At 36.7% G+C, this 26,668-nt stretch overlaps 1 protein-coding gene across 1 annotated transcript in view; it reads left to right on the forward strand.

Annotated features, from left to right (window-relative positions):
* SNX7 (sorting nexin 7) overlaps nt 1-26,668 on the forward strand; it is a 121,257-nt gene that overhangs the window by 87,798 nt on the left and 6,791 nt on the right. Inside the window, exon 8 of the mRNA XM_027868288.1 lies at nt 8,350-8,502. Coding sequence (XP_027724089.1) covers nt 8,350-8,502 — 153 coding nt within the window. The remainder of the gene's footprint in view (nt 1-8,349; nt 8,503-26,668) is intronic.

Consider the following 26,668-nt stretch of genomic DNA (forward strand, 5'->3'; position numbering starts at 1 on the left):
TGTGCTCCAAACAGAAGCATAACCTTTTTCCGTTTAGACTTTGAGCGTGAAAGTGATGAACACCTTTGCAAAGCCTCTACCTCCCAGTTTTATGCCTCACTTAATGTAAATAATCAGACATCTTAAACTCAGTATGTTTAAGAGTGAACTCATTGTCTTTCCCTATAAACCTTCATCTTCCAACCTTCCCAGTTTGTTGAAGATACTACTATCTTTACAGTGTCTTTGGTTTGTGATTTCAACAATATCTTAGACTTCTCACTCTCTCTTACCCCACATATCCATTCCCAAATCTTGACATTTCTACCTTTATAACATTTCTCATATCTGACCCCTTACCTTCACTCACGCTTAAATTAGCATTTCTCACCTAGATTGTTGCATTTTGGGTCTCCCTGACTCAGTCTCTAATGTCTCCACTCTTACATATTGCTTCCAAAGTAATTTTTCATATGCACAGATTAACCATGTGATGTTCTTATTTCACCAACTCTTATGACTTCCTATTGCCTGCAAAATAAAATATAAACTCCTCTGATTATCTTGTAGAGCCCCTGTACAAGCTTGGCTCACATTTTTTTTCCTCCTACCCTCATACTAGGGGGACTTTAACACATATATTGACTCTCTCGAATGCCCTAACCATTTAGCTTCTCAGCCTCCTTACTTCCCGTGACCTACCCTAAGCCACATACAAAGATGATGGTCATATCCTTGATGTTGCCATGACCCACAAATATACCACCTCCACATTTAAAAATTCCCCTTATCCAACTATAATCTATTGAATTTCCACTTCTTCCATCTTCCTTTACAAAATCTTACTCTTGTCTACACCATGACCTCCAATTCCTCAACCCCTCAATTCTATCCCACTATCTCCTTTTCACTAGCTTCTCTCACCCCCTTTTCTCCATCTTGACCTCTTGGGGAACTAATTCAGCTCTATACTGTCTTCCTTTCTTGAATCTCTAGCCCCCTTATCATTTCACTGATTATTCTTTTTCAAGCCTCAGCCTTGGCTGACCTTTTTCCTGTTGCTCTTACATAGATGCTGCTGAATGAAGGTAGAGAAAATCATGCAACCATTGTGATTGGTTCCACTACAGAATGATGTCATGCAACCTCAATGGGGCCTTTGCTGCTGCTAGACAGTGCTGCTATTCGTCTCTTATCAACTCACTGCTCCACAGTGGCTCTTCCAAACCTTTTCATTCTTCCTCAAACTTCCCCTGGCTCCACATGCCTCACTCTCTCAGCTGAGAACCTTGTTTTGTTTTGTTTTTAAGCAATCATTTTTTTTTCTCCAACTTTAAAAATTTTCTACCCAGTACTGGCTCCTGTTATAACTCGTTTTTTGTTTTTGTTCTTGTTTTTGTTTTTGTTTTTTTTTTAAATCAAATGTAGGTATTATAAACTGCCAAACTAAATTATTTATTTGTATACCAGGTCTCTTATCCCAACACAAGAGGGCAGTACTTTAGTTGTTTTCATTATAGACATATTTTTAAGTGCTCTAAGGGAGGAGCCCAGTACTTCTGGAGGAAGGAGACAAGTTTGATTCTTTACCTTCTTATGGATCAATCTCTCCAATCGAGTTATCTGTTTATCTTAATTCATATTTCCTTAACCAGATACCTATTTTATTTATTTATGATTGCATTTTGGATAATTTTTCTTTTGCTTATTTGTTTGTCATTTTCTACTGTTATTTTTAAACAAATATGCCCCAAACAACAAATTAGAATATAACAATTTAGGGCACATTAAAAATAATTATAATAAATTCTCCAATGATTATATGCAATCTAACCAATATCTCAAAAATCAATAGACCAAAAACAAAAGACTTAAATCTCAGAAATAGAGATTCTATATAGTTATTCTATATTTGTAACTGTGAATAGAGAACCTAAGTTGAATGTGGGGGCTAATCATGAGAATTCTCTGATCATATTGATGAATTTAGAGGGTACTAAATTACTTGGATGGTTGTGGTCTGATGATAAGGGGTTTTCTGGGTAGTTTCTGATTCCAGAATCTAATCCTGTGGCTGAAAAATGTAGCTTGAGCCCCCACTTAAGGTTCCTATATTAGGCTGGAAGTGTATATAATTCTTTGAGGTCAAAAAGGACTCACCAGAAAGTTGAAAGGTTACCTGTCTCCTTATCTAGATCTATCTCAAGTATATCTCCCTTTCCGTAACTCCCACATCATTGAGAATATATGATTCCTACTTCCACTCCACTTATTCCTGTAGTACTACTCTGAAGTCTTGGTGTTTCCAGAAGATAAATTCACTTGAGGAAGCCATATTGGCATCCCTCTTCTATTGGAGCCATATGTCTTGATAGTGAAATGTAAAATCCAGATTCCTTCTTCTCCCATATTGGACATTTAGGCCTTTGGCATTCTTCATGCTTTGGTGGGAGGTGGGCCGGGGGGGAGTATGTGCATCATCCTCTTCTTTAAGAAACTACCTCTGCCTCGGAACTAGTTTTCTCATAGAAGGTCTGATTGTGGTTAAGCTTTGGATTCCTAGAATACTACCATCAAGGAAGGTGCTGCCCAGGAAATCCCTCTTCTCTTGCTATCAGGAGCTTCCCAGAAACACTCAGTAACTCCTCATTTCTAAAAGAAGGCCCAACTCTAGAATTCTGAGACCAAAAGTTGCTAGAGAGGCATTGATGTTGCCATTGTCCAGTTCCAAATCTCTCTGCAGGAATTCTGCTCCCTCCCCAAACCCTGACCTCCCCCCTCCCGCCCCATCTATGATAAGAGGTTAGATTCAAGTTGTTTAATGGCTTACTCTTCAGGAGAAACTTTCAATAGCCCTCTGGAAACAAGGGTTCATGGGCTCTCACCACTCAGACCATATGGCACCTCTCTCATTGGCTACCCCATGTTCTACTCATGTGTATCTTTATCGCTTCTTCTCCAGAGATGTGCTCAGGCACTCAAAGCATAGGAAGTTGAAATCCAAGAACACTCAGTACTTGAAAGCCCAGTTATTGTTTTATTTGAACTTAAATCTCTCAAACAATAATAGGAAGTATAGCCAACAACAACATGATTTTTAGTGCATTTCATAAACAAGGTGCTTAAAAAACTGGTTTCTTTATTTAATCTTGAGGGTCCTTATTCCTAAAAGCTATGCCTTTCTAAATGCAACTCAAGATCTTATTAGCTCTTTTGGCCACTGTATCACACTACTGGTTTATATTGAATTTACAATCCACTAAAACCCTGAGATTTCTTTTGGAACAAATATTTTCTAACCATGCTACCCTATGTTATACTTTCAAAGTTGATTTTTTTGTGCCCAAATTTTCTATTTATCCCTTTAGAATTTCAGCTTATTAGATTCATCCCAATGCTCTTCCTGAATTCTGACTCTGATCCATTCTTAATTATCCCTCTCAGCTTGGTGTCATTGACAAATTTGATGAGTATACTGTATGTCTTTATCCAGGTCACTGACAAAAATATTGACTAGTAGAGGACCAAGTACAGAAGTTTAGGATACTCCACTGGAGATCTGATGCCACTGACATGGAACTTTTCACAACTACTCTGGGTCAGGCCATTCAATAAGTTTTGAAGCCATGTGAATATTTCTTTGTGTAATTGTTGTCTAGTATTGTCTTTTTGTTTCTTCATTTTCTCTAGTCTGGGATGCTTTACAAGTGCATTGATAAAGTCTGGGTATGTTTTGTCAATGTTATTTGCTTCATCTTCTGTTTTAGTAATCCTGTCAAAAAGGAAATAAGGCTAGTCTGGAATGAATTGTTCTGAAGGCATGATGACTCTTTGTAATTGCTCCTCTTCTCTTGATATTCACCAATCATCTCTTGAATGATTCATTCTAGAATTTTCCTAGGAATTGAAATTAAGCTCACTGGGTTATAATTTGCAGGCCTTGTTCTCTTCCCATTTTTGAAAATTTGGGGAAACATTGGGATTTCTCCAATATTGTAGTAACTTTCCCATTTTCCAAGAACTTTCAGATATCATTGACAGTGCCTTAGCAGTCATATTTGTTGGTTCTTTCAGGATTTAAGTTTTGTAGGAAAGGCCCTGCTTAGGTTGGTTCCTTGATAGTTTGTTTGATATTGGAATAAGGTAAAATACAGAAGATTTGGCAGTTAAAGAAGTGAGATTTACTTAGCCATAATATGTGAAAGATGTCTTTCAAGCAGAGCATTCTTGCCCTCTGTGTTGCCCGTCCTAGACCACCTTTCAAGCATCAAAGAGGAAATGGAGCTTCATTAGGTCTTTGTACTCAGGAAACTAGGAAGCAACATGGACCAAATCATGAACCTATTAAACATCAAGGGTAGTTTTAATAGCTTTCAAGGAGAAGAATGAACCTACCTCACATTTTAGGGAACTCAGGTAGATATTTCTCCTATATTACTGAACTATAGCTCACCCCAGACAGGAAACATGAGTTCTTCAGAGGCATCAAGGTGCTATCTCACTATCTCCTTACTTATCTCGGATATCAACTCCCCATTAAACATTTTTGTTTTCTGATTGCCAACGTGAAGGTAATTTGTCTTTTGTAGAGAAAGCCGAAACAAAATACTAACTGAACATCTCTGCTCTCTATTTGTTGTCATTTATCATAATTCCATCCACTCCAAGCAAGGTCCTTTGTTTTCTTTGATTCTTCTTTTTCTTCCCATTTAACTTTAAATAATGTATGAGTTGACATGAATCTCTCTCTTCAGTTCCATCTCATTTTGATCTTTATTATTTCTTTTGCTCTTTTTATAGTATCATGCCATATTCTTATGTGTTTACCTCTGTTGCCTGGTCTTGTTTCTGTTTTTTGCACATTTGTTCATTCATTTATCTTCTTATTGATTGATTGATTGATTCATCCATCCATCTATCCATCCATTCATTTTTTAAAAAAATCTAAATTGATTGTTGAGTTCCTTGTGCATCCATATGTCTCTTTGGACAAATTCCACTTTTCCTTTCTGGTGGAATTGTTTCCCATCGTGTCTTCAGAATTTCATTCTTGAGTATCTCCCTTTCTTTTTGGGGCAGCTTCGCTTGAAGCACTTCCTACTTCCTGAGATCTTAGCTATATTTCCTTTGAATCTTTCACAGCCTGCTCTCCTAAAATTTAATTTGCATGTCAGACTCTACCCAGATGTCTTCTCCTTTTGTATCACAAATTTTAGGGTGGAGTGATCACTTTCCCTCAAGATTCCCATTACTTCTACCATATCATACTACTAAAAAGGCTTGTGATGTTTTCCCCAAACTCCTCATTTAATTCCTACTTTTGTCCATGTGGTTCATAGTATACTTCATTGACAAAATTACTTCTGTTTGACCTTCCCCTAAATATTCTCCATTGTGATCTTTGCTCTGGTTCTTGAATTTCCTCATATGTGTATACTTTCTTAGTATGTAATGATATCTCATCCCTACCACCTCTTACCTATCCTTTTTTGTTTTGAATTAGATATATCCATTCAGAATCATAGTCTAGTCATAGGCTTCACCTCACTAAGTTTTAACTGTGTCTAGGAGGTCAAATATGGTTCCTTGAGTGAGGACTTCTAGTTTCTCCTATCTATTCCCTAAACTTTGTGTGATTGTGTATAGATAGACATTTGAAGTCATGGCTTTTTACAACTTTCTTGGATTTGTCTCCTGTGAATTTCTGAGTATGTCAATTGCTATTCTTCCTTCTTTGTAGATATATAGTATTTAACTTTGGGGGTATACATAGACAGTCTTTTTCCTACTCATTGTCCCATTCAAGACACCAATAAAATGCATTCTTACCAGCTCTGCCAGAAGTTAGGTGTATTCCATCCCTGTCAGGAATCTCTCAATCTTATATTGTAAGCTGTGATCCAGAAACCCAAAACCTTTTCTCAGATACCAATTTTTGTCACCTGTTTACTTCCTTAATTATTTTTTCTCTTCTGCATCCCTTGCCTTCAATGGGTAACAGTGAAGAAAACATCTTGTACCCCTTTGTTCAGCTTCCTGCCCAAGTCTCCATAATTATTGGCAATACTTTCAAATTTCCTTCTGGTAGTTTCATTTGTGCCCATGTGAATCACCAGACATACATAGTTGTCATCCATTTTAATAAGTTTGGGATGGGGGAGGGAGGTTCTTTGTTGTATCTTGGATACATGCCCCAGGAAGAAAACAGACCTCTTTATTTTTGTTATTAAATTGACAAATAACTACCTCTGTCCCTGAGCAGGGAATCATCAACCTCTATGCTTTGTTTCTTTTTTTACTTCTTACCGTATAATCTCTTGCCTGATGGTTTTTGTGACTCTGCTACATTCTCTGCAGGATGAGGAGAGCATCTAGTTCATCTCTCTTTAGGAAGAGCTCAAATCTGTCTTTAAGTTCTCATTTTAAGCTGTATTTGAGATGGGATTTAAACCAAGCTCTCACTGATTCCAAGTCCAATGTCCTATCCACAGACCACACTGCTTTTTCTCTTGAATGCACTTGAGCTATATTATTTCCTCTTCCATCCTCTTGGGCTTACTCAGAGCAGCAGATTAAGAATCGAGGGATGACAGCTGTAGCCTAGAGACCAGCAGGGAAGACATTCTTGTATGAGCGTACATTGCTGTGTAAACAACATAGTACTACCTACTACACGTTTGCTGAAATGAATATTTGTATACATAGATTTCATAGATTTCAAAGGACAAAAAGATTATTGAGGGGATGGAAGTAGAGGAATGATCTGGAAGCAGTAATGCTAGAAACAAGGCATAGGTCAACCCTGCTTCTTGGCCTTAAGAATCTTGGGTATGGTAAAGAAGGAGTAGCTGGACTGTGGCACCCTTAGGTCAAATTAAATCTCTAGTAGAATAAAAGTTCCTTACTGCCTTACTTTTGTGTATGTGTATATGTACCTATGCACGTGTGTGTATGTAGTGTATATGAATGTGTATGTGTACATACATACATACATGCACACATTCATACATACATATATACATACATACATATCCATCCCCAAAGCCTGGCACAGAACTTGGTGCTGTAAGATACCTAATAAATGTTAATTAATTGGTTTGGATAAATGAAGGAAAAGGTATTTATTAAAGATTAAGTGTCAAACATTGTGCTAAGTGTCGGGGATATATAAATAAAAAAACCAGGGCAATCCCTCAAGGAGCCTATATTCTAATGGGGCGGGGGGAGACACCATATATTGGGGGATGTAAAGGCAGTGAGGTGGTGCAGAGGATAGAGTACTGGACCTGGAGACAGGAAGGACCTGAGTTCAAATCTAGCCTTAGAGACTTACTAACACAAGTGACCCTGTGCAAGTCACTTAACCTCTCAGCCTCAGTTTCCTCATCTGTAAACTGGGGATAATAGTAAGACCTATATCTCAAGAGTTGTTTTGAGGCATCAAATAAGATAATATTTGTAAAACACTTAACACAATGCCTGGCCCATAGTAGGCATTTAACAAATGTTTATTCTCTTTTCTTCCCTTCCCCACGTTGACAACGGAGTAGTATTTTATTTAGGGGTCACAGGCATGGTGCAATACGGCATTCCTTTGAAATGCCAAATGCTCTTTCTAGAGACTTTGGTCATGTTGAAATGACTGCAGTTCTCAGAGGCTGAAGGGGAATGGAGGGAGAAAAGAGAGGAAATGCTTTGGTCAGCAGCACACATGGTCCCTGGGAGTTTAAAGCTGAATGGTTTAGCTGGGTTAGCCCCTCTCAGGCATGGCCTCTGGGGGTCTGATTTACAGTGAGGCGTAGTAGCAGAAACAAGGCAGAAAATATCCAGGGTAAAGATGAAGACGTGGGTTTGGTATTTCATTTAACCCTAGGAAGTGAGAGTAGTATTGTTTGAAGAGTTTAAGGATATAGGAAAGGTTTTTTTCTTTTTTTGTTTGTTTTATTTTAATTAGAATAGGATTTGGACTACAAAAGAGCACGATGTAATGAGCTAATAAAAGAGCAGAGTTATCTTAGGCCTCCTAGTTAACTCCCTCAGGTTGGTGATGTCTCAACATTTTGTTCCTAAATAGTATTTGTATCATATTTGACCAAGAAAAGAAGAAATCATCTAATTGGAAGATTTCTCTAATCATATGTTTTGCGTGATTGAACGTGTACAACCTATATCAAATTTCTTACTGTCTCAGGGAAGGGAGAAGTTAGAGAGGGAGAGAGAAAATTTGGAACTCAAATTAAAAAAAAATGAATGTTAAAAATTATCTTTGCATATAACCGAGGACAAATAAAATATTAAAGGTCACAAACAAAAAAACTTTGAAAAAAGAATTATCTAATTGATTTTTTTTTTCTTTGAAACTGTGTTCAGCTTACAGAAGAGATTGGAAAACTGGAAGATAAGGTGGAATGTGCTAATAATGCTCTGAAAGCTGACTGGGACAGATGGAAACAAAACATGCAAAATGATATCAAGTTGGCATTTGCAGATATGGCTGAGAAAAACATCAGCTACTACGAACAGGTAGTTGTCATGAACACTTACCTCATTTTTCTCACACAAACACATCAGCATTATTCTGTGTCACCCGCTTTCCATCTCTAAAATTTATGTATCACAAAAAGTAGCTTATGAAGCACAGAAGTTACAGTGAATTTGGTTAGTGCTTTAAATTCCGCTTGAGTGCATGGGCAGAGTTAGAGAAGAGTGGCGTGTCATTGGGGTTATCTAATCCTACCCCTTTGTTTTACTAGAAGGAAATTGAGCCTCATGAAAGGACAGAGAGGAAAATGATAGAGCCGGAATTCAAACTGCCTTGTTCCCTATCATACAGATCTGTACATTTAGATGGTGCCTTAGATAGAGAGCTGGGCCTGGAGTCAAGAAAACCTGAGTTCAAATCCAACCTCAGATATTTATTAGCTGGCCAACTCACTTAACCGGTGCTTCAGTTTCTTTACCTGTAAAATGGGGTTTGCCTCATTTTCCTCGGCTATAAAATGGGGGATAATAATAGCACCTTCCACTCAGGGTTATTGTGAAGGTCAAATGGATAATAATTGTAAAGCACTTAGCACAATGCCTGTAACATACTAGGTGCTCTGTAAATGTTGGCCATCATCATCATCATCATCATCATCATCATCACTGTTGTTGTTACTGTTGTCTGTCTGCAGAATCACCGAATTTTAGATTTGGAGAACACTTTTTTATTCATCTCATATAACCATCTTTATTGTAAGTGGAGAAAATTGAGGTACATAGAGGCAACATAACTTACACAAGTTCTCACAGCTAATTAATAGCAGAGGTAGAATTAAAACTCAGGTATTATTCTGAGTTCCTGGGAATTGAAAAACAAACCACTTTTCTCTCCTCACAGAAGGGTGTAGGGGACTACAGAGGCAGACTGCGGTAAAGTTAAGGTGACTTTTACTTATTTATTGATGTTTTAAGACAGAGTTCTTTGGAGAGTGGAAACTTAAAGGTAAGTAATAGTAGTATAAAAACTAAAGATGTAATAAAACATAAATAAAACCAAGCTCTCTCAGTTCTCAGTTCATTGAAATGTGAGTTCCTTGAGAGCTTATCCCCATTACTAGCACAGTGCCATTACTAGCACAATTAATAAATGTTTATTGACTGACTTTCTTCTATACCATGGTATACGTTGTAGAGAGAGAGAGAGAGAGAGAGAGAGAGAGATTGTTTCATTGATTTCCTTTGTTAGCCTATGTATTTATGTACGTATATACGTATGTATGTATTTTTGCTTTTAAACACATAGTTCTTTGAATGGATACGTAGGCTTTGCCAGATTGCCAAAGAGTTCCATTACACCTACAAAAGTTTAAGAACTCCTGTACTTTTCTCAAATTTGCAGCTCAGAAACTAGGCGTAGCCAAAACATACAAAGGAAATTGTCTTAGTAGCCAAAATTTAAGAATTAGACAGATTTCAGGGCTTGAGGTGAGAAAAATTGGGAAAAGGAGATAGAATAATAATATGTTTGGCCCTACTTTTTGCTTTTCTTTTGTTTTAGGGGAGGGGAGAAAAGTTCTTTAAATGTCACTCTCTTTTTTCCTAGAATCTTAAAAAATATTCTGTAATGCCTTCGACCTCTCCTCCTGTTTGTGCCTCTTTTTCTTTTTTCTCCTTCCTTATATTTTGGAGATCTGAGATCAGGTGGGAGGGAATGAAGAACTGTCAGGTGGATTGAAGAGAAAACCATTTCAGTTCCACTCTTTTACTGCCTTATTTTTCCTTAAGTTGGGAGACAATAAAGGAAGCTATGAGATCAGTTAAAGAATATTAACACTATATCTTGATTCAGGGTAGAGCCAACCATTCATTTTGCTTTAAATATAATAATTTTCCAGTTCTGAATACAAATTGGAGTTCTCCAAAAAAGTAATTTAAGAAAATAGATTCTATAATATGAATTTAATGAAAATAGGGGAATGATTCATTGATAAAATTATGCAGTTGTTTTACATTCTGCTATGTCCAAGATTTCTAAGACATTTGGAAATAAAATACTGCTTCTTTGGGAGCAGTAACTAGGACATATGCTTTCTTAATATTCATTTAATTAGTTTTTGTTTTAATCCATAAGCATAAATACCTAAAAGGTCTCTAGCAATGATATAATTTAAAATATTTTTGTTGAATAAACAATGTGCATCGTCACAATTCTTTAGGTTAATAGTTGACCATCATTACTTGAATAGGAAAACTCATGACTTAGTAGATAAGTCTTAGGGAATTGCCTCTGGCACATAAACATTAAGATGAAGTGACTTACTCTGGGTCACACATCAAATAAAGATAAACATAAAAGATTAAGTGATTAGCCCAGGTTCAGAGATAGGGGGTTTGAACCCAGTTGTCTGGACTCCAAGCTGAGGATTCTTTCCACTATGATTCACTGCCTCTTTTAGAACTTAGCTGACATTGTGGAAAGCGTTTTTACTGAAAGTGAATAAGATATACCTTCCAGTCATATGTTTGCCACTTAGTTGTGGTACCTTTGGGCAAGTCACTGGACTGGCTTCCCTAAGCTTTCATTTTCTTATCTGTTAAGTGAAGATAGTGCCACCCACCTATCTCATTTCACAGGGTTATTGGGAAAACAGAATATGATAGTTTGTGTGAAAATGCTTCATTAAAAAATTATGCAGAGGTAAGATTGGGCTATTATTGTTTATGAAATGTTATATAACATACATATTAAAAAAAACTGCAATATCTGCTTAGAATGTTAGAGCTTCTTTTATATGAATATGTACTTTTGTCATCTGCATATTTATTTTTTCCCCCATGTGGAATACTTCTTAGTTTCCTTAACACTTAACCCAATTATACTATGTTATGATGCTGTTAAGTTCTTTCTAGCAGCTTCTGTATACTTAATTTTAAGCTCCCCCCGAAATGATCTTTTAAACCTTCATAATATATGAAGTATCTTGAGTTTTGAATTTGTAAATTAGGATGAATCTTTTTCTTTGTTTTTTTATTCCAACTTTAGAAGCCATCAAAATGAGGTTATTTATTGGTTGTTCCTGTCATAGATAATTCTAAATTTGTTTGTTGTATCACTCTAGGAAAGCATAATCGTGAAGACAGTTCCCTTAAATAATCAAGTCTTATTATTTTTTTTTAACTCTGCAAGACATGAGCATGGACAATCTGCTATTCTCTATTAAGTTCAAAATATCCCAGACATGGAAACTGAATATTTCCCAGTCTTCCCATTTCCTTTGTAATTCAGTCATATTCATATTGAGGAACATGATTTGTACATGTAAATAAGGCAAAAAAGAGATCCCTGTTGTTAAAGCAAGAGATGAAATGGGAACCAATCATTTGTCCTTGGGTTTCCTCACATTAAATAGAATGTTCCTGGCTTAATTAGAATGTCAGATTTTAATATCTAAGTGGCAGAGGAAAATCATATTATAGATGTGAGTCATGAACTGCATAAGATTCTAATTACAGGCAGAACTGGGACTCTAGGAGGATATTATGCCTAGCTGTACACATTGATTCATGCAGTCTATTTGGTGCCCAAGTAATTGCGTGTCATAAATTAGTGTGGGTAAGAATTTGCCCTTCCCATTTTATTCTATTTAGGTTTGACTGTATTGTTTAAAATCACTGAGGGTATGTGATTTCCCCAAAGTGAGCATTATATTCATTAATTATGTTAATAGCTGAGGTTTATTTGGCACTTTAAAGTTACCTTCCAAGTTCACAAAATAAACAGAACTGAGAGTCATATCCAGGTTCTTTGATTACACATTCAGTGTTTGTTCCATTGAATTATGTACTTCTAATATTTCTTGCCACGTATTGTCAAATGTATTCTGGACTAGCATCTGGGAAAAAAAATGGTGACTTCCTCTAAGATGGCAGAATGAAAGATGTTAGAGATGTGTGTCCTAACAAATACCCCAGCAAATATGTAAAAGGCCACCAACTGGAACAAAGATCAGTAAGTTCAAAGAGAAACACCAGTGAGTTCCTCCTTACATTACAAAGACTGTATAAGATGTAGCTAGAAGCCTTCAGGCATTCTGAGCAGGAAAGCAACCAGAAAAAAAATAATACACTAGAAATGACAAAATCACCTAAGACTATACTTTAAAGAAGAGGAAATCTTGGAATACAGTATTCCAAAGGCACAATTAAGAAGACTTACAGGTAAGAATAATTTATCCTGCAAAAATGAATGTAATCTTATGGGGTTTGAGGAAGGATCTTTAATAGCATAGAGGATTTTCAAGCTTTTCTGATTAAAAAACAAGATCAGGGTAGAATCTTTCAAATTCAGCACAGGAGAGAAGACCGAAATGGTAAATGTATTCAAGTGATTAGAAGGGAGCTAAAATGGAGTATATAAATTTGATTAGGGTGAGAAAAGTTATGTCCCTTCACAGGGAGAGAATAAAAGAAAATTAACACAAGATTGGAGAGGGTGGTAGTGATTTTGTTCTCTTTTGTTTGAAAGAAAAAAGGAATATACGTGGGAAGAAATGAGAAAGACTAGAGAGCACCTTAAGAATTCTCATAATCAGGGTATGCCAGAAGAAGACTATAGTAACATGGAAAAGTTGGGGGAGTTTGAAAGTGAGCATCTTAGGAACTTTTCTCTTTATTGAACAGGCAAAAGAGGATTGAGTGCACACATACACACACACACACACACACACACACAGTGTAGTATAGAAATTAATTAATTCAATAGAGACAGAGAAAGAAAGAAGAGGGTTTAAGAGGAAGGATAGAGTTATGCAGAATAGTCACAATTCAAACTTCAACCAAGGGTGGGATGGATTAAAAGGTTAGATCAAGAGTAGAGAATGGATGATAAAGGAAATATTAAAAGGAGGGGGAAAAAGTATAAGAATCAGTGATTGGAATTTGGGTTAGATAAAGAGAGGAGTGGCAAAGGGATGAATTGGACCACTTCAGTTATAGGTAATTGATGTTGATCCTATTCTCTTTCCATTCCAGCCTTTTTTCTTTGTAAAATTGTGAAAGTGGGAAGGAAGGCTAAAATTATAAAAGAATAGGACAGAAGGAAAAGGACAAATTATAATCATACCTATGAATGTGAATGGGCAAACTCTTCCATAAAATGGAGGAAGTAACAATGAATTAGAAAGTAGAGTTCAAAAATAACTTGTTTTAAACACACACACACACACAAAATAAAATAACATCAAAAACATCAAAATAAAATGGACAGATAGAACTCTGATTCAATGTGACAAGAACTATTAGGGCAAAGCAAAATGACTGAAAAATTAGAACATATGAGGTATCTACTATCAAAGCAACTAAATTTAAAAACAGATTGAGGAGACAGAGTTTGATGCATATTAGACCAAACAAAAAGCCACTTAAACTTAAAAATTCTCTCAGAGTTAAAACGTAGTGCTGTAGCAATCACCAGAAGTCTGTTATATTTATTTTTCCTATATTTCTGTTCAAGTCCTTAACTTCTTTCCTGTTTATCCTTAGATCTGTCTTAGTAAGAAAAAGACACATTGCAGTCCTCAATTACAATAGTTTTGGTGCCTATTTCTCCCTGTAATTCAAGTGACTTTCACTTTAAGTCATTAGGTGTAATGCCATTTGGTGCACAGATATTATTTAATTATTTATGGTGTCTTTATGCAAAATCTAGTTTCTTTGCTCTTCTCTTTTAACCATGTCTATTTTTGCTGTTGACATTTCTGCAGTCATGATAACACCTCTGCTTTTTTTGATATCACATAAGGTAAAAGACTGCCAGCCCAAGTGACTTAGTGTAGCCTTATCACTAGATAGTTGACCGCCTGATGATTAGTTATTATTGCTGATTTTTGAGAGTTTCAATGAAGAGTGAAAAAATCAGAGGTATTTTGAAGTATTAAAATGTTTTGTATTCTGTGTATCCATGAACTCATTTATGTGTGTACTCTTTCGACTACATGCATATATTTCTAGGGTGTGTGTGTGTGTGTGTGTGTGTGTGTGTGTGTGTGTGTGAGAGAGAGAGACAGAGACAGAGAGAGGGAGGGAGACAGACAGAAAGAAAGAATCTGTTTTTGCATTAGTCTTCATTAGTAATGTGCTACAATCCATTTACACCTATCATGAGTTTCTCCATTGTCTTTTGATTCTTTGGAGGATATGGTATTCCATGATTTTTGACTATGCAGCTTTACTAGCAAAATATTATTTAAAAAGATGGATTTATGTGTCCATGAACAGTTTGGGATCATGAAAACATTGTACAGTTTCCTAAGTACTATCTTGCTGAGTTTAGTCTTACTTATTTCTGGACCAAGCTTATCATACATCTTTAGTGCCTCTCTAAGATATTTGTACTGATAAAATAATTCAGTGACATACAACTAGACATCATAATTTTGATAATTGGCATTCTTCATCCATTTGTTTTTGTTTTGTTTTCTTTGTGTGTATTTTTTAGCTGTTCTCTTTTGAGCGTCTCTGGATCTCATGGAGGAGACCCGCAAGATGAAATAGCCCAAGGATGCCATCACATATTTATTGGTCGTTTTTGTCACTGATTCCACTCATTCCCCTCCCCCCTCACATCTTTTAATTCTTAATTTCTTTTGTGATATGTAAATTTTTTTTATTATAAGGTCTTTCATTTGGCCATGTGATTTTTCTTAAAACTGCCAATTCTTACTTTTTTTGGTTTCTATTTTCATCTGTATTACTCATTTCTTTTTTTTCCCTTTCCATAGGATTTCTTAATATTTATTGTGTGATATCTGGCAAAAGCATGGATCCCTTCAGTCCCCTCAACCTTAACATCTTAGATCTGTCCTTGTCCTTGGGCACACAATTAGGTCAACTCTTTCATTTGCCTCTTTAAGGAGAACCTGTGACCTATTTTTTCTGGTTAACTGCAAATTTTGTTTACATTTGTAATAGGAATATAATAGCATTTTATTCTGTTTACATTTGTAATAAGAATTTAAGTATGAATTAAGTATGGAGGAAGAATCCCAATTTTATCAGGGTGGCTTTTTAAAAATTGAAATAAAAACATTAATCTTTTGAAGTACCAAAGGATAAAATGTGATAATATATGAAAGTACTTTGAAAAATTGTAAGCACTATATAAATATAAGTTTATTGCCGCTGCTTTTGTTACTATACTATATCAGGGTAGTTGAAAACAATCCCCTAAGCTTAACTGTGACTTCTTAAAAAAAAAAAAAAGACAGAAAGTGTCCTAAGATTATGTATAGTTGCCCCTGCAATGCAAATATGCCTTTACAACTTCTCACATCATATATGCAAATTTCTTTTAAAGGTTAGAATATTATAAGTGGCAGGTATGGATGGTGATTCCCAGCTTAACAAATGAATCCCAATTTGCTTCATCTATGCAAAATTGTAGACATTGACCACAAGGTGGCGTTTATAGCCAATAAGACATTTCCAATACTGTACCCTGATGTTTTCATTCTTTTAAGTGTTCTGGCATTGTTCTATGTGCAAACCTCTTTCATATTTAGCCTTGATGAGTGGGATGAAGTAGCAATTTTTAGACTGAGAATGTGATCCAAATTCTACTCCAAGTTATTTTTGCAGTATTAATATTTCAAAAACTAGAAAATAACAGATGACTTCTTGGAATTGTGCCTATATAATCTTTCAAAATTATAAAGTTTAAATTTGGATTCCTGCAGTATTAGGAAAATTGTTTTTCCATAGTAATATGATTTTTTTCTGAATTAAAGTTAATTGACTCATAATTTAAAAAAAAAGTTAATGAGTTATAAATGACTGTTTTAAAAAATCTTATTTATTATGAATTTAACACTCAAACAAACTTCTCAATATACAGAGGACAAAAAAATTTGTATATAAAAATATTGTGTACAATGTGTTTATTAATTGCATGTTAAGTTTTACATAATAACAAAATTTTCCTATTTTGTATCCTTCCTGAATTTTTTTTTTGTTTTCTGATATTTGTGTTCTAGTAATGTTCTTTCTTTTTTCTATCTCTCATATTACCTATATCTGATTCCCCAACAGAATATAATTTAAGTACAACCAAACAAAACAAATGAATACATCAGCTATATCTGAAAATGTATGTCTCATTGTGTACCTTTAGTCCATCACCTCTTTGAAAAGATGAATGGCATACTTCATCATCATTCCTCTGAACTTAAAACTATTTTCTAAAGTAATTCGCTTACTTTTTTTGTTTTTATGTATAATAAACAATTAATAATGTTTTTAAAATTCTGGAGCCATTGAGTTGCAGCTTAGATATGTAGTATCTTAGACTTAATCTTATGGAGTACCCAAAACAGGACTGATGATAAAGACATATAAACACTGTTTCTCATTTTGGTCACAACCATATTTCCTCTACCTATATTGGCAGTGCTGTTAAATTGATGCCATAATACTGATTTTTCAGTTATATGTGAATACTTCAAGACTCACGCCTTGAAGTCTTACTCTGAAGCTACATCATGGTGTTAATAATGACATTGACTCTTAGGAGGGGTTGCCATTGGGGTGTAAGTCTCTAAGAAGTTTCTACCATAGTAGAAGAGTTCAGAGTACAGAACCAGGAATGGACTTAATCTGCTTTTTGGGGACCAATCTGGCTAAACACAGAGACTGAGTTGACCACCCTCTGCTTTTTTAGTGACTGGCACAGAAACAAAAAGAGAGAGCAGGGGGTGCTAAGAATCATGCAGTTTTTAAATCATGTATAGAATTTCATTTAACTGTTAGTACTCCAAATTTGACATCCCTTTGTAGTGAGCAGTAAGGTCTTCTGGAGTAACTGAAGTATAGCAATGCTAACATCTTCCTGTATATTTAGCCAGAAGACAAAAGGAAGTTGCAATTAAATGAAAGAGTGATTCAAAGGTTTTCCTAGAAGAGGCAGATAAAAGAGTTTCAGGGGTTGGTGTTATCATGCATCCAAAAGCAACAATAAACAAAATTTCATGAGCTTCTGCTTCCGGCCTCTGTGGGAGCAGATTGTGAGAGAAGAAGCAGAAAAAGTCAAAAGGATTTGAGCCAAATGAGAAATAGAAGGAAATTATGTAGGGAACTTGGAGGGCTCTGAACTAGTAAAATAGTTCAGAGGTTGAATTTGGGGAGGGGAAATTTGGCAAAATTTGGGAGAATTTGAGGACCATTTGAAGAATATTTTCCAGGGCCAGTTACTGGTCCAGAGGCTGGATACAGTTAATTAGAATGTAATAGGATGAAAAGGCAGCTAGATGGCACAGTAGATAGAACACCAGGCCTGGAGTCAGGAAGACTTATGACACTAGCTGTAAGACCCTGAGCATGTCGCTTAACTCTGTTTGCCTCAGTTTCCTCATCTGTAAAATGAGCTAAAGAAGGAAATGCAAATTACTCCAGTATCTTTACTAAGAAAACCTCAAATGGAGTCATGAAGAGTTGAACACAACTGAAAAAAGGCTAAACAACAACAAATCACATGAAAGAAAATTAAGGAATAGAGCATCCACAAATTCACACAAACTCCAAGAAAGGAACTAGTAACAAAGCCCATGACCTCAAATGTCTATATGCAAATGCTCAAAGTTTAGGCAAAGAAAAAACAAGAGAGTCCTAATGTGAGGAGGCAAATTTGACCTCATAGCTTTGTTATATGTAGTTTATAGTTTATTGTTTATAACTATCACTGAGACTTGGTGGAAAGAAATCTACAACTGGACCATAGCTCTGGATGGATATAACTTATTCAAAAGAAGCAAGATAGATAAAAGGAGGTGGTGGAGAGGGTGCTAGCATTCTGTATTAAGAAGGTATACTCACATGAGGAAACTTGGAACCACAGAGGAAAATTATTAAGGTGAGTACTTAGGGAATTCTGGAAAAAGAAACAAAGAATTTTTTTTCATTGGAACATTCTGAAGGCCATCTATACTTCGAACCATTTCAGTAAGAACTTCTTGAACTTAGTTTCTGCTGAAATAATCTTTTGGAGTTCTCTGAGAACTCAGTACCCCTGCCGTGCCATGACACGGTATCAGAAGAGAAATTGTGGATTTGGAAAGAAAAACTGAGATGGGGGGTGGAGCCAAGATGGCAAAGCGAAGATGGTGGAGTGAAAGCAGTGACTTCCTTGAGCTCTCCCCCAAACCCTTCCAAATAACCTGTAAAAAATGGCTCTAAACAAATTTTAGAGCACAAAAGAGTGAAACAGATTTCCAGCCTAAGACAACCTGGGTTTTTGTTTGGAAAGTTCTATTGCATCAGGCTGGGAGAGGAACACAATTTAGTGTGGACACACAGGTAAAGACCAGGCCTCGGCGAACCTGGAGCAGGCCTCAGAGGACTGAATCACGAGCAGCTGTGACGGTTTCCAGAATTCTCAACCCACAAAAGCCAAAAGCAACTTAGAAGGTCATTAGGAAAGGTCTGTGACTGCTGTGAGAGAGAAGCTTGGTCCCAGCCCCAGTCCAAGCATAGCCCCAGGGCGGTGGCTGCTTCTGGAGCTTCCAGCTCACAGACTGAGGGGGAATCAAGTGACTGATAAGAGGGGGATTGCAGGGATGTCTTGGTACTGATGCAGGATTCTTTTCCTTTGCACATGCTTGAATCTGGGTTTCAGTTCTGGGGGGTGATCCTGGGGCGAGGAGGAGTGCTGGCATGGTGGAATGTGTAGGGGCATGGAGAGGGAATCCTCTTCACAGTTCCAAGGCAGGAAAGAGTGCTTGTGGTCACTCATAGACCAGAGCACAGGCCAGGAAAGGAGTAAACACCTTGCCTTTGATCATACCACCTTGGAAGAACTGAAAATTTATAGGTCCCTAGAAGTATCTCTGAAAATAGCTGCACAAAACCTCTGAAGGTTGGAACAGTACATTCTCCACACTGGAAACAGACCCCTACCTTATCAAAGAGTTTAAAACTCAAGTAATTGGCTGGGATCACGAGCAAACTGTGCAAAAAAAAAAGTCAGACTGTAGAATCTTTCTTTAGTGACAAAGAAGATCAAAACATACAACTAGAAGAAGACAACAAAGTCAAAGCTCCTACATCCAAAGCCTCAAAGGAAAATATGAGTCAGTCGCAGGCCATGGAAGAGCTCAAAAAAGATTTTGAGAAGCAAGTAAGAGAAGTAGAGGAAAAAACTGGGAAGAGAAATGAGAGTGATGCAAGAAAATCATGAAAAACTAGTCAACAGCTTGCTAAATGAGACCCAAAAAAATACTGAAGAAAGTAGCACCTTAAAAAATGGCAAAAGAGGTCCAAAAAACCAATGAGGAGGAAAATGTCTTAAAAAGCAGAATTGGCCAGATGGAAAAGGAAGTCCAAAAATTCACTGAAGAAAATACTTCCTTAAAAATTAGAATGGAGTAATTGGAAGCTAGTGATTTTATGAGAAATCAAGACATTGTAAAACAAAACCGAAAGACTGAAAAAAAATAGAAGACAGTGTGAAATATCTCATTGGAAAAACAACTGACCTGGAAAATAGATCCAGAAGAGATAATTTTAAAATTATTGGACTGTCTGAAAGTCATGATCACAAAAAAAGCTTAGACGTCATCTTTCAAGAAATTATCAAGGAAAACTTCCCTGATATTCAAGAACCAGAGGGCAAAATGGAACTTGAAAGAATCCATTGATCACCTCCTGAAAGAGATTTCCGAAGGAAAACTCCTAGGAATATTGCAGCTAAATTCCAGAGTTCCCAGGTCAAGAAGAAAATATTGCAAGCAGCCAGAAAGAAACAATTCAAGTATTGTAGAAACACAATCAGGATAACACAAGATTTAGTAGTAAGGGACCAGAGAGCTTGAAATATAATATCCGGAGGTCAAAGGAGACAGGATTGCAACCAAGAATCACCTACTCAGCAAAACTGAGTATAATCCTTCAGGGGAAAAAATGGATATTCAGTGAAATAGAGGACTTTCAAGCATTCTTGATGAAAAGACTAGAGCTGAATAGAAAATTTGACTTTCAAATGCAAGACTCAAGAGAAGCATGAAGAGGTAAACAAGAAAGAGAAATCATAAGGGACTTATTAAAGTTGAACTCTTTATATTCCTGCAGGGAAAGATGATATTTGTAACTCATGAGACCTTTGTCAGTATTGGGGTAGTTGGAAGGAAAGAAATTATATGTGTGTGTGTGTGTATATATAGATATAGATATATAGATATGGATAGATGGATAATAGATAGATGGATGGATAGAAGGCACAGGGTGAATTGAAGATGAATGGGTGATATCTGGAGAATAAAATGAAGAGGTGAGAGAATTATACTGGGAGAAGGAGAAAGGAAGAGGTAGAATGGGGTAAATTATCTCATAAAACAGATAAGAAAAGGCTTTTACAGTGGAGGGGAAGTGGGAGGAGGTGAGAAGGAATAAATGAATCTTATTCTCATTGGATTTGGCTTAAGGAAGGAATAGCATACACACTCAATTAGGTATAGAAATCTATCTTACCCTACAGGAAAATGGAGGGGAGAGGATAAGAGAATAGGGGGCTGATAAAGGGGAGCAAGTAACTGTGACATAGAAGATGTATCCATTGCAAACAGAAAGTGATTTCAGAGGAAAGGATCTAAAAGCAAGATGGGGGAGACCCTTGAGTTGAGTCTTGAAGAAAGCCAGGAAGTCCAGGAGATAGACATGAGGAGGGGAAGTAGTCCAGGCATGGGAAACAGCCAGTGCAAAGACAAAGAGTCAGGAGACAGAGGGTTCTGTGTGAGGAACAGCATGAAGGCCAGTGTTTCTGGAGATTGGAGGAAAGTATAAAACAATTGGAAAGGTCAGAAGGGGCCACGTTTTGAAGGGCTTTACAAGCCAAAGAGAGGTGATGAGGACATGTACCAAGGTGGTCACTGTCTGTGAAGAGAAGGGGATATGTAAGAGAGATGTTGCAAAGGTCAAAATAACTATGCTTGGCTTCAGAATAGTGTAAAGGGAGAATTTTAAGGACTACATGGCATGCCCAAAGTTATAAATAGTAGAAATAAGAGTCAAACTCAAATCAACTTAATTTCAAAGTCAGAATTTCGTTTTCTAAGCAATCTTTCCATGTTTTTGTTTTAGACTTTTAAGCCCAAAATATCTTTTGCTTTTCTGTTTACTCCATTTCTCTTCATTCTCTTATTCAGCCCCTTAATCTTGATAACTTATTTTTTGTTTTAATGTATTGTCCCAAGCAATGCATTTGTATCCCCTCAAATATTAACAGACACAGAGGATGAACTCCAGTGCATTGGAAAAAAGTTTCTATGGAGCATTTATATATGGACATGGGTGAGAATCTCACATGAGGAGAACCGTAGAGGCCATAGATTTAGAACTGAAAGGTACCTTAGAGGTCATCTAATTTACTTTGTCCCTTCATTTTATGAATGAGGCCCAGAGAAGGCAAACAGTGAAATAGGAGAGTCATGTTTTGAGTCTCCATCCTTTAAATTTTAATCCGGACCTCTTCCTACTCCACCCAGTCCACAGTAGTGGAGAGAGTACCCCTACCTATGAGATCACAGACACCTAGACATATCCTAGTATTATCCTTCAAAAGGATTCAGACTTTTGGCCCCAAAGGACAGTTGGGTAGCCTGGTCCAAGCTGGTTCCTGTGAATTTATTGGCTTGGACAAGTCATTTAACTCTCTGGACCTCAGTTATCTCATCTATAAATGAATAAGAGGGACTAAAATGATTTCCAAGTTTACTTCTAGCTCTAAATCTAGTATCTTAGGAAGGGTAAAAGAATTGAGAAGAAAGCTGACTATTTTGTGATTTGTGAACTTAATGTTTGTTGTCAGCTTGAATTTGTGATTACTTTCCACTCCTTACCCCACCCTACCCCACCCCCCAGCAGATTGGATAGAATGATTTTTGAATTTTTTTGGGGGGGGGTGGCATTTACTGTAGCACCAGAGAGGTTATTTTCCAATATCAATATCAAGATCAGTATCTAAAATATACTGACTGAAATTATGTAAGGATGTTGAATCTTGTCATTTGTTGTTTCAGTTTTGTCAAACATATGGTTTTGTTGACTCAGCACTGTGTGATTTAAAAAGAAGATGTCATTGTTCACTGTGGGCATGATACAAAACAGTAGTCAAATAATACAAACATTCATTAAATGTAAAAGAAAAATTGGGCTTTCTGGTTTTGCTGACATTTCATACTTTGTGACACTAGAATCTACTTGAAATAAGTCACTGATTCTATTAATTTTTCAAATTCAGAAGAAAACAAGAGCCTGGAATGTATAGCCCTGCTTTTGCATTGGTGCGGTTTATTTTTCAAATCTTCTATCTTTATAATAACATATAACAGTTGGGAAAAGAAAGCAGAATTGGTTTTGTGAAATGAAGAATTGTGTGAAGCCTTATTGAAGTAATTTGAACTGTAATTTTACAAAATCATTTTGTTATTGAAATTTTTGTCTGAAGTAGAATAACAGATCTCTTGAATTTGTCTGTTTATACTTGTCACCTCTTCTCTATGATGTCACCTAGCCCCTTTCTTGTGTTTTTCCCTGATGCCTCTTCTTTTTCTATTCAAAAGAATCCAAAAAAGAGTCATAGGATCAGAAATGTAAAGTTGGAAAGGACCTCAGAGACCTTTTAGTCCACTTGTTTTATAGATGAGGAAACTGAGACCTGAACTAAGGTTGTGACTTGCTCAAGGTTACGCAAGTCATAGGTGCATCCATGTAGACTTTGAATACAGGACCTCTGACTTGAGATCTAGTGCACTCTGCACTGTACCATCATGCCAGAGGACTGAGGAACTGTGTTGGCTTGTATCAGGACTGGCCAAAGTCAAGTCAGCAAGTCTAGCCAATTCAACTCGTGCATCTTGTGTTTCCTTTTGGGAGGTTTGCACACATCTGAACTTGGTATGTCAGTAAATCAGATAGCTGTTGAATTGACTTTCTGAAGAAAAGTGCCAATGATTTTGGTGTTAAACCCTTACTAATACTTCTGCCCTTTGAAATTTAAGAATGATGTCACTGATGCTAATTGTTTTCCTCTATGTAGCTGTGGCTGAAGACATGAATGTATGAGTAACAGGTCTTTATATATTATACCTGAATGTGGATTATTTTGCTTTGTAATGTGCCCTTCACCAGTGTAACTTGTATATATGTGCAGGTAGCATTGCTTAGAGGATAGAGCACTGAGCTTAAAATGAGAAAAACCTGAAATTGAATCCACCTCTGATGCAGGTGACCCCAGGAAAGTAACTTAATCATTTTTGTGCCTCAAGAAAATCCCTAGGCTTCAGGTTGGAAGGGGGAATTCCATAAGCTTATTAAATCACAGTTCACTGTGGGAACATTTGTATTTTGCTTTATAGCCTGTTTTCTCCAAAAATTTTTAACACCAAGGCTCAGGGTTAGTTATGTTACCTCTTCAATGTCATACTCCTCTGTTCAGCATTTAAAACCTTTCACTATCTACTCTAGCCTACTTTTCCAGGTTTATTACACATTACTCCATTTTGTGTACTCTGTATTCTAGCCAAATTGCCTTATTTGCTCTTGCTTATGCATGACATTACATGTCCCACTTTGAGATCTCTGCCCAGGCTCAATAGAATACATTCCCTCCTCCCTTCTGCCACCACCTATAAGAAACCTTTCCTGATCTCATAAAATTACTTGTACCACCAGACCCCACAAAATGCATTTTCCTTGAGGGCAGGAGCTGCTATGTTTTTACATCCTCATTACAATGATACCTGACAGTTAATAATGTTTGTGGTGCTTAATAAGTGCTTGTTATTTAAGTAATTGTTACAGCCATACATTGGGGAACCTAGAAATAGGACATAGGTCCTTTACTACCAGATTACTATTCCTAGGAAAGTGACTCAAAGTGAATACCCCAACTTAAACCTTGCTAAAAATATGATCCATACTCAACAAGTGATGGATGACTAGGGTAAACTTTGGGTCATATGCAGGGGTCAGCTTTTCATGCAATCCATTTTGACTTCTTTGACCTCCTTTAGTTTGCATAGCAGGATTGAGCTGGAGACTCCTGGGTCAAGTTAAGTATTTGTACTGAGCTCTACTCCTTACCTCTTTCCCTGGGAGTCGCATCTGAGCTGAGCTTAAATTTTCCAGGGGATTGAAGCAGATATGACCTTCTGATTTGCCTGGATTTCTGGGAGCATCTTGCTTCCTTCTTGTGCTTTCTCAGAGCTGATTGTTCAGAAGATACTAGGATCACTTGATTCCTTTGGGTTTCTAAGAGAAGCAACCAGTCTAGAATACGTTTTATAGGGGAGGTTCTGCGTTGTGGTTCCTACTTACCACCTGAGTGACTTGGGGAGTAAGGGAGGATATTAAACTGTCTTGGGGTTCTCATATGTAAGGTAAAGTACCCAAGCAGTTAACATTGGGGATAAAGGTGAATGACCTGGAGATTTAGTACACCTGAAGAGTAAATCAATAGAAGCCACTTAAACAGGGTAGTATAATGGAAAGAATATGGAATTTTGAGACAGAAAACCTGGTTTTGAGTCCCACCTGTCTAGCTATGTGACTTTGAGTGAGCCTGTCTTTCAGAAAATTACAGTCTTAGAGTTAGTTGAGGCCATCTAGTCCAGAGTATCCTTAAACGCTTTCTTTGGGACAGGCAACTCTTCTTCAATATAATTCTACATAAGCAGGATTTGTTATTTTATCTTATCTTTATTTATTTAAAGATTTCTTAAAATAATGGCTTACTCCCCCTAAGCTAACCAATGGCCTACTCGGTTATTTGGCAGAGTTAATTGTTTGCTTGCATTTGTAAACTTTTTGAAAGATATTCTAGTTCTTATTTTTAAAAAGTTCATGTTTCAGTCTTTTTTTTTCCCTTTCTTTATTGGAAAATCACTGAGGGGCAGAAGGGATTTTACATGGGGCACTTATTTTCTTGAAATAAGTTTGAGGTTTTGTTTTTTTTTTCTTTTAGATTTTTTTCTTTTTTTTTTTTTCCCCTCAAGGCAATTGGGGTTAAGTGACTTGCTCAGGGTCACATAGCTAGTGAGTATCATGTGTCTGAGGCTAGATTTGAACTCAGATCCTCCTGACTCCCAGACTGGAGCTCTATCCACTGCGCCACCTAGCTGCCCCTTTCTTTTAGATTTTTGAAGAAACTTCATGGGGGTTGGTACAGAGAGGAGTGAAGTAGACAGAGATAACAAGGCCTTGCTCTGTCTCATCCACTATGGGGGTAGTGGACCAACAACATTTGATCTGCCCTCATAGGAACACCCTTCCTCATACTCCTCATTTTATGTCCAGAGGTCCAAATGGCTGCCCTCTCTGCCAAAAACAAACAAACCCCAAACCCTTAAATAAACAAATATGTATGTGCATGTGTGTATGTGTATGTCCATATATATGTATATATGCATGTGTGCACACACATATACACATATATGTATACATGTGTGTGTGCACATACACCACACATATATATTATATATATTATAGATGCTATATGGGGGAAATAAAATAACAAAAAATAACTTTCTCAAACCAGGATTCTGGATAGTAACTTGAGGCCTTCAAAACAGTTACATTTGCTGAACTTTTATGAAGATTTGTTTGTTAAAGTTCCCTACTTTGTAATACCCCCAGTTTTTTTCTGCTTTCTTCACTGTTACCACCTCATTATCTGCAAAGGATAACTATGGGAAAGAAAAGTAGTCACTTTATCAAAAAAGCATTCATTTAACAAGCATCCATTAAGTATCTATTTTGGGCCAAACTTTTGAGATGAATATGGGGGCAAAAAAGGAAATAGTCTCGCTCATCAAGTAACTTTCATTCTATCAGTGAACCAAAATGTGCACATCTAAATACATTTATGAAATATATGCCAAGTAAATACAGAATAATTTGGCAGGAATCAGGGAAGACCTCATGTAGGAGGTGATATTTGTACTGAGCTTTGAAGGAAGTTAGAGATTCCAAGAGGCAGAAATGAGGAAGAAGTACATTCCATGCATGGGAGACAAACTGAGCAAAGGCACATCGATGCAAATTACAAAGCGAATTAAGTCAAAGAGCTTTTCAAGTAATACTTAAAGTTTGAAAGTAATTCCAAAGGCTTGCAAAAGCAAGCAAATAATCGTCCCTAAACAAAGTGTCCATTTGAGCCTGTAGG

The sequence above is a fragment of the Vombatus ursinus genome, unplaced genomic scaffold, assembly GCF_900497805.2.
Source record: "Vombatus ursinus unplaced genomic scaffold, bare-nosed wombat genome assembly UNPS02014787.1, whole genome shotgun sequence".
In the NCBI taxonomy this organism is placed as follows: domain Eukaryota; kingdom Metazoa; phylum Chordata; class Mammalia; order Diprotodontia; family Vombatidae; genus Vombatus; species Vombatus ursinus.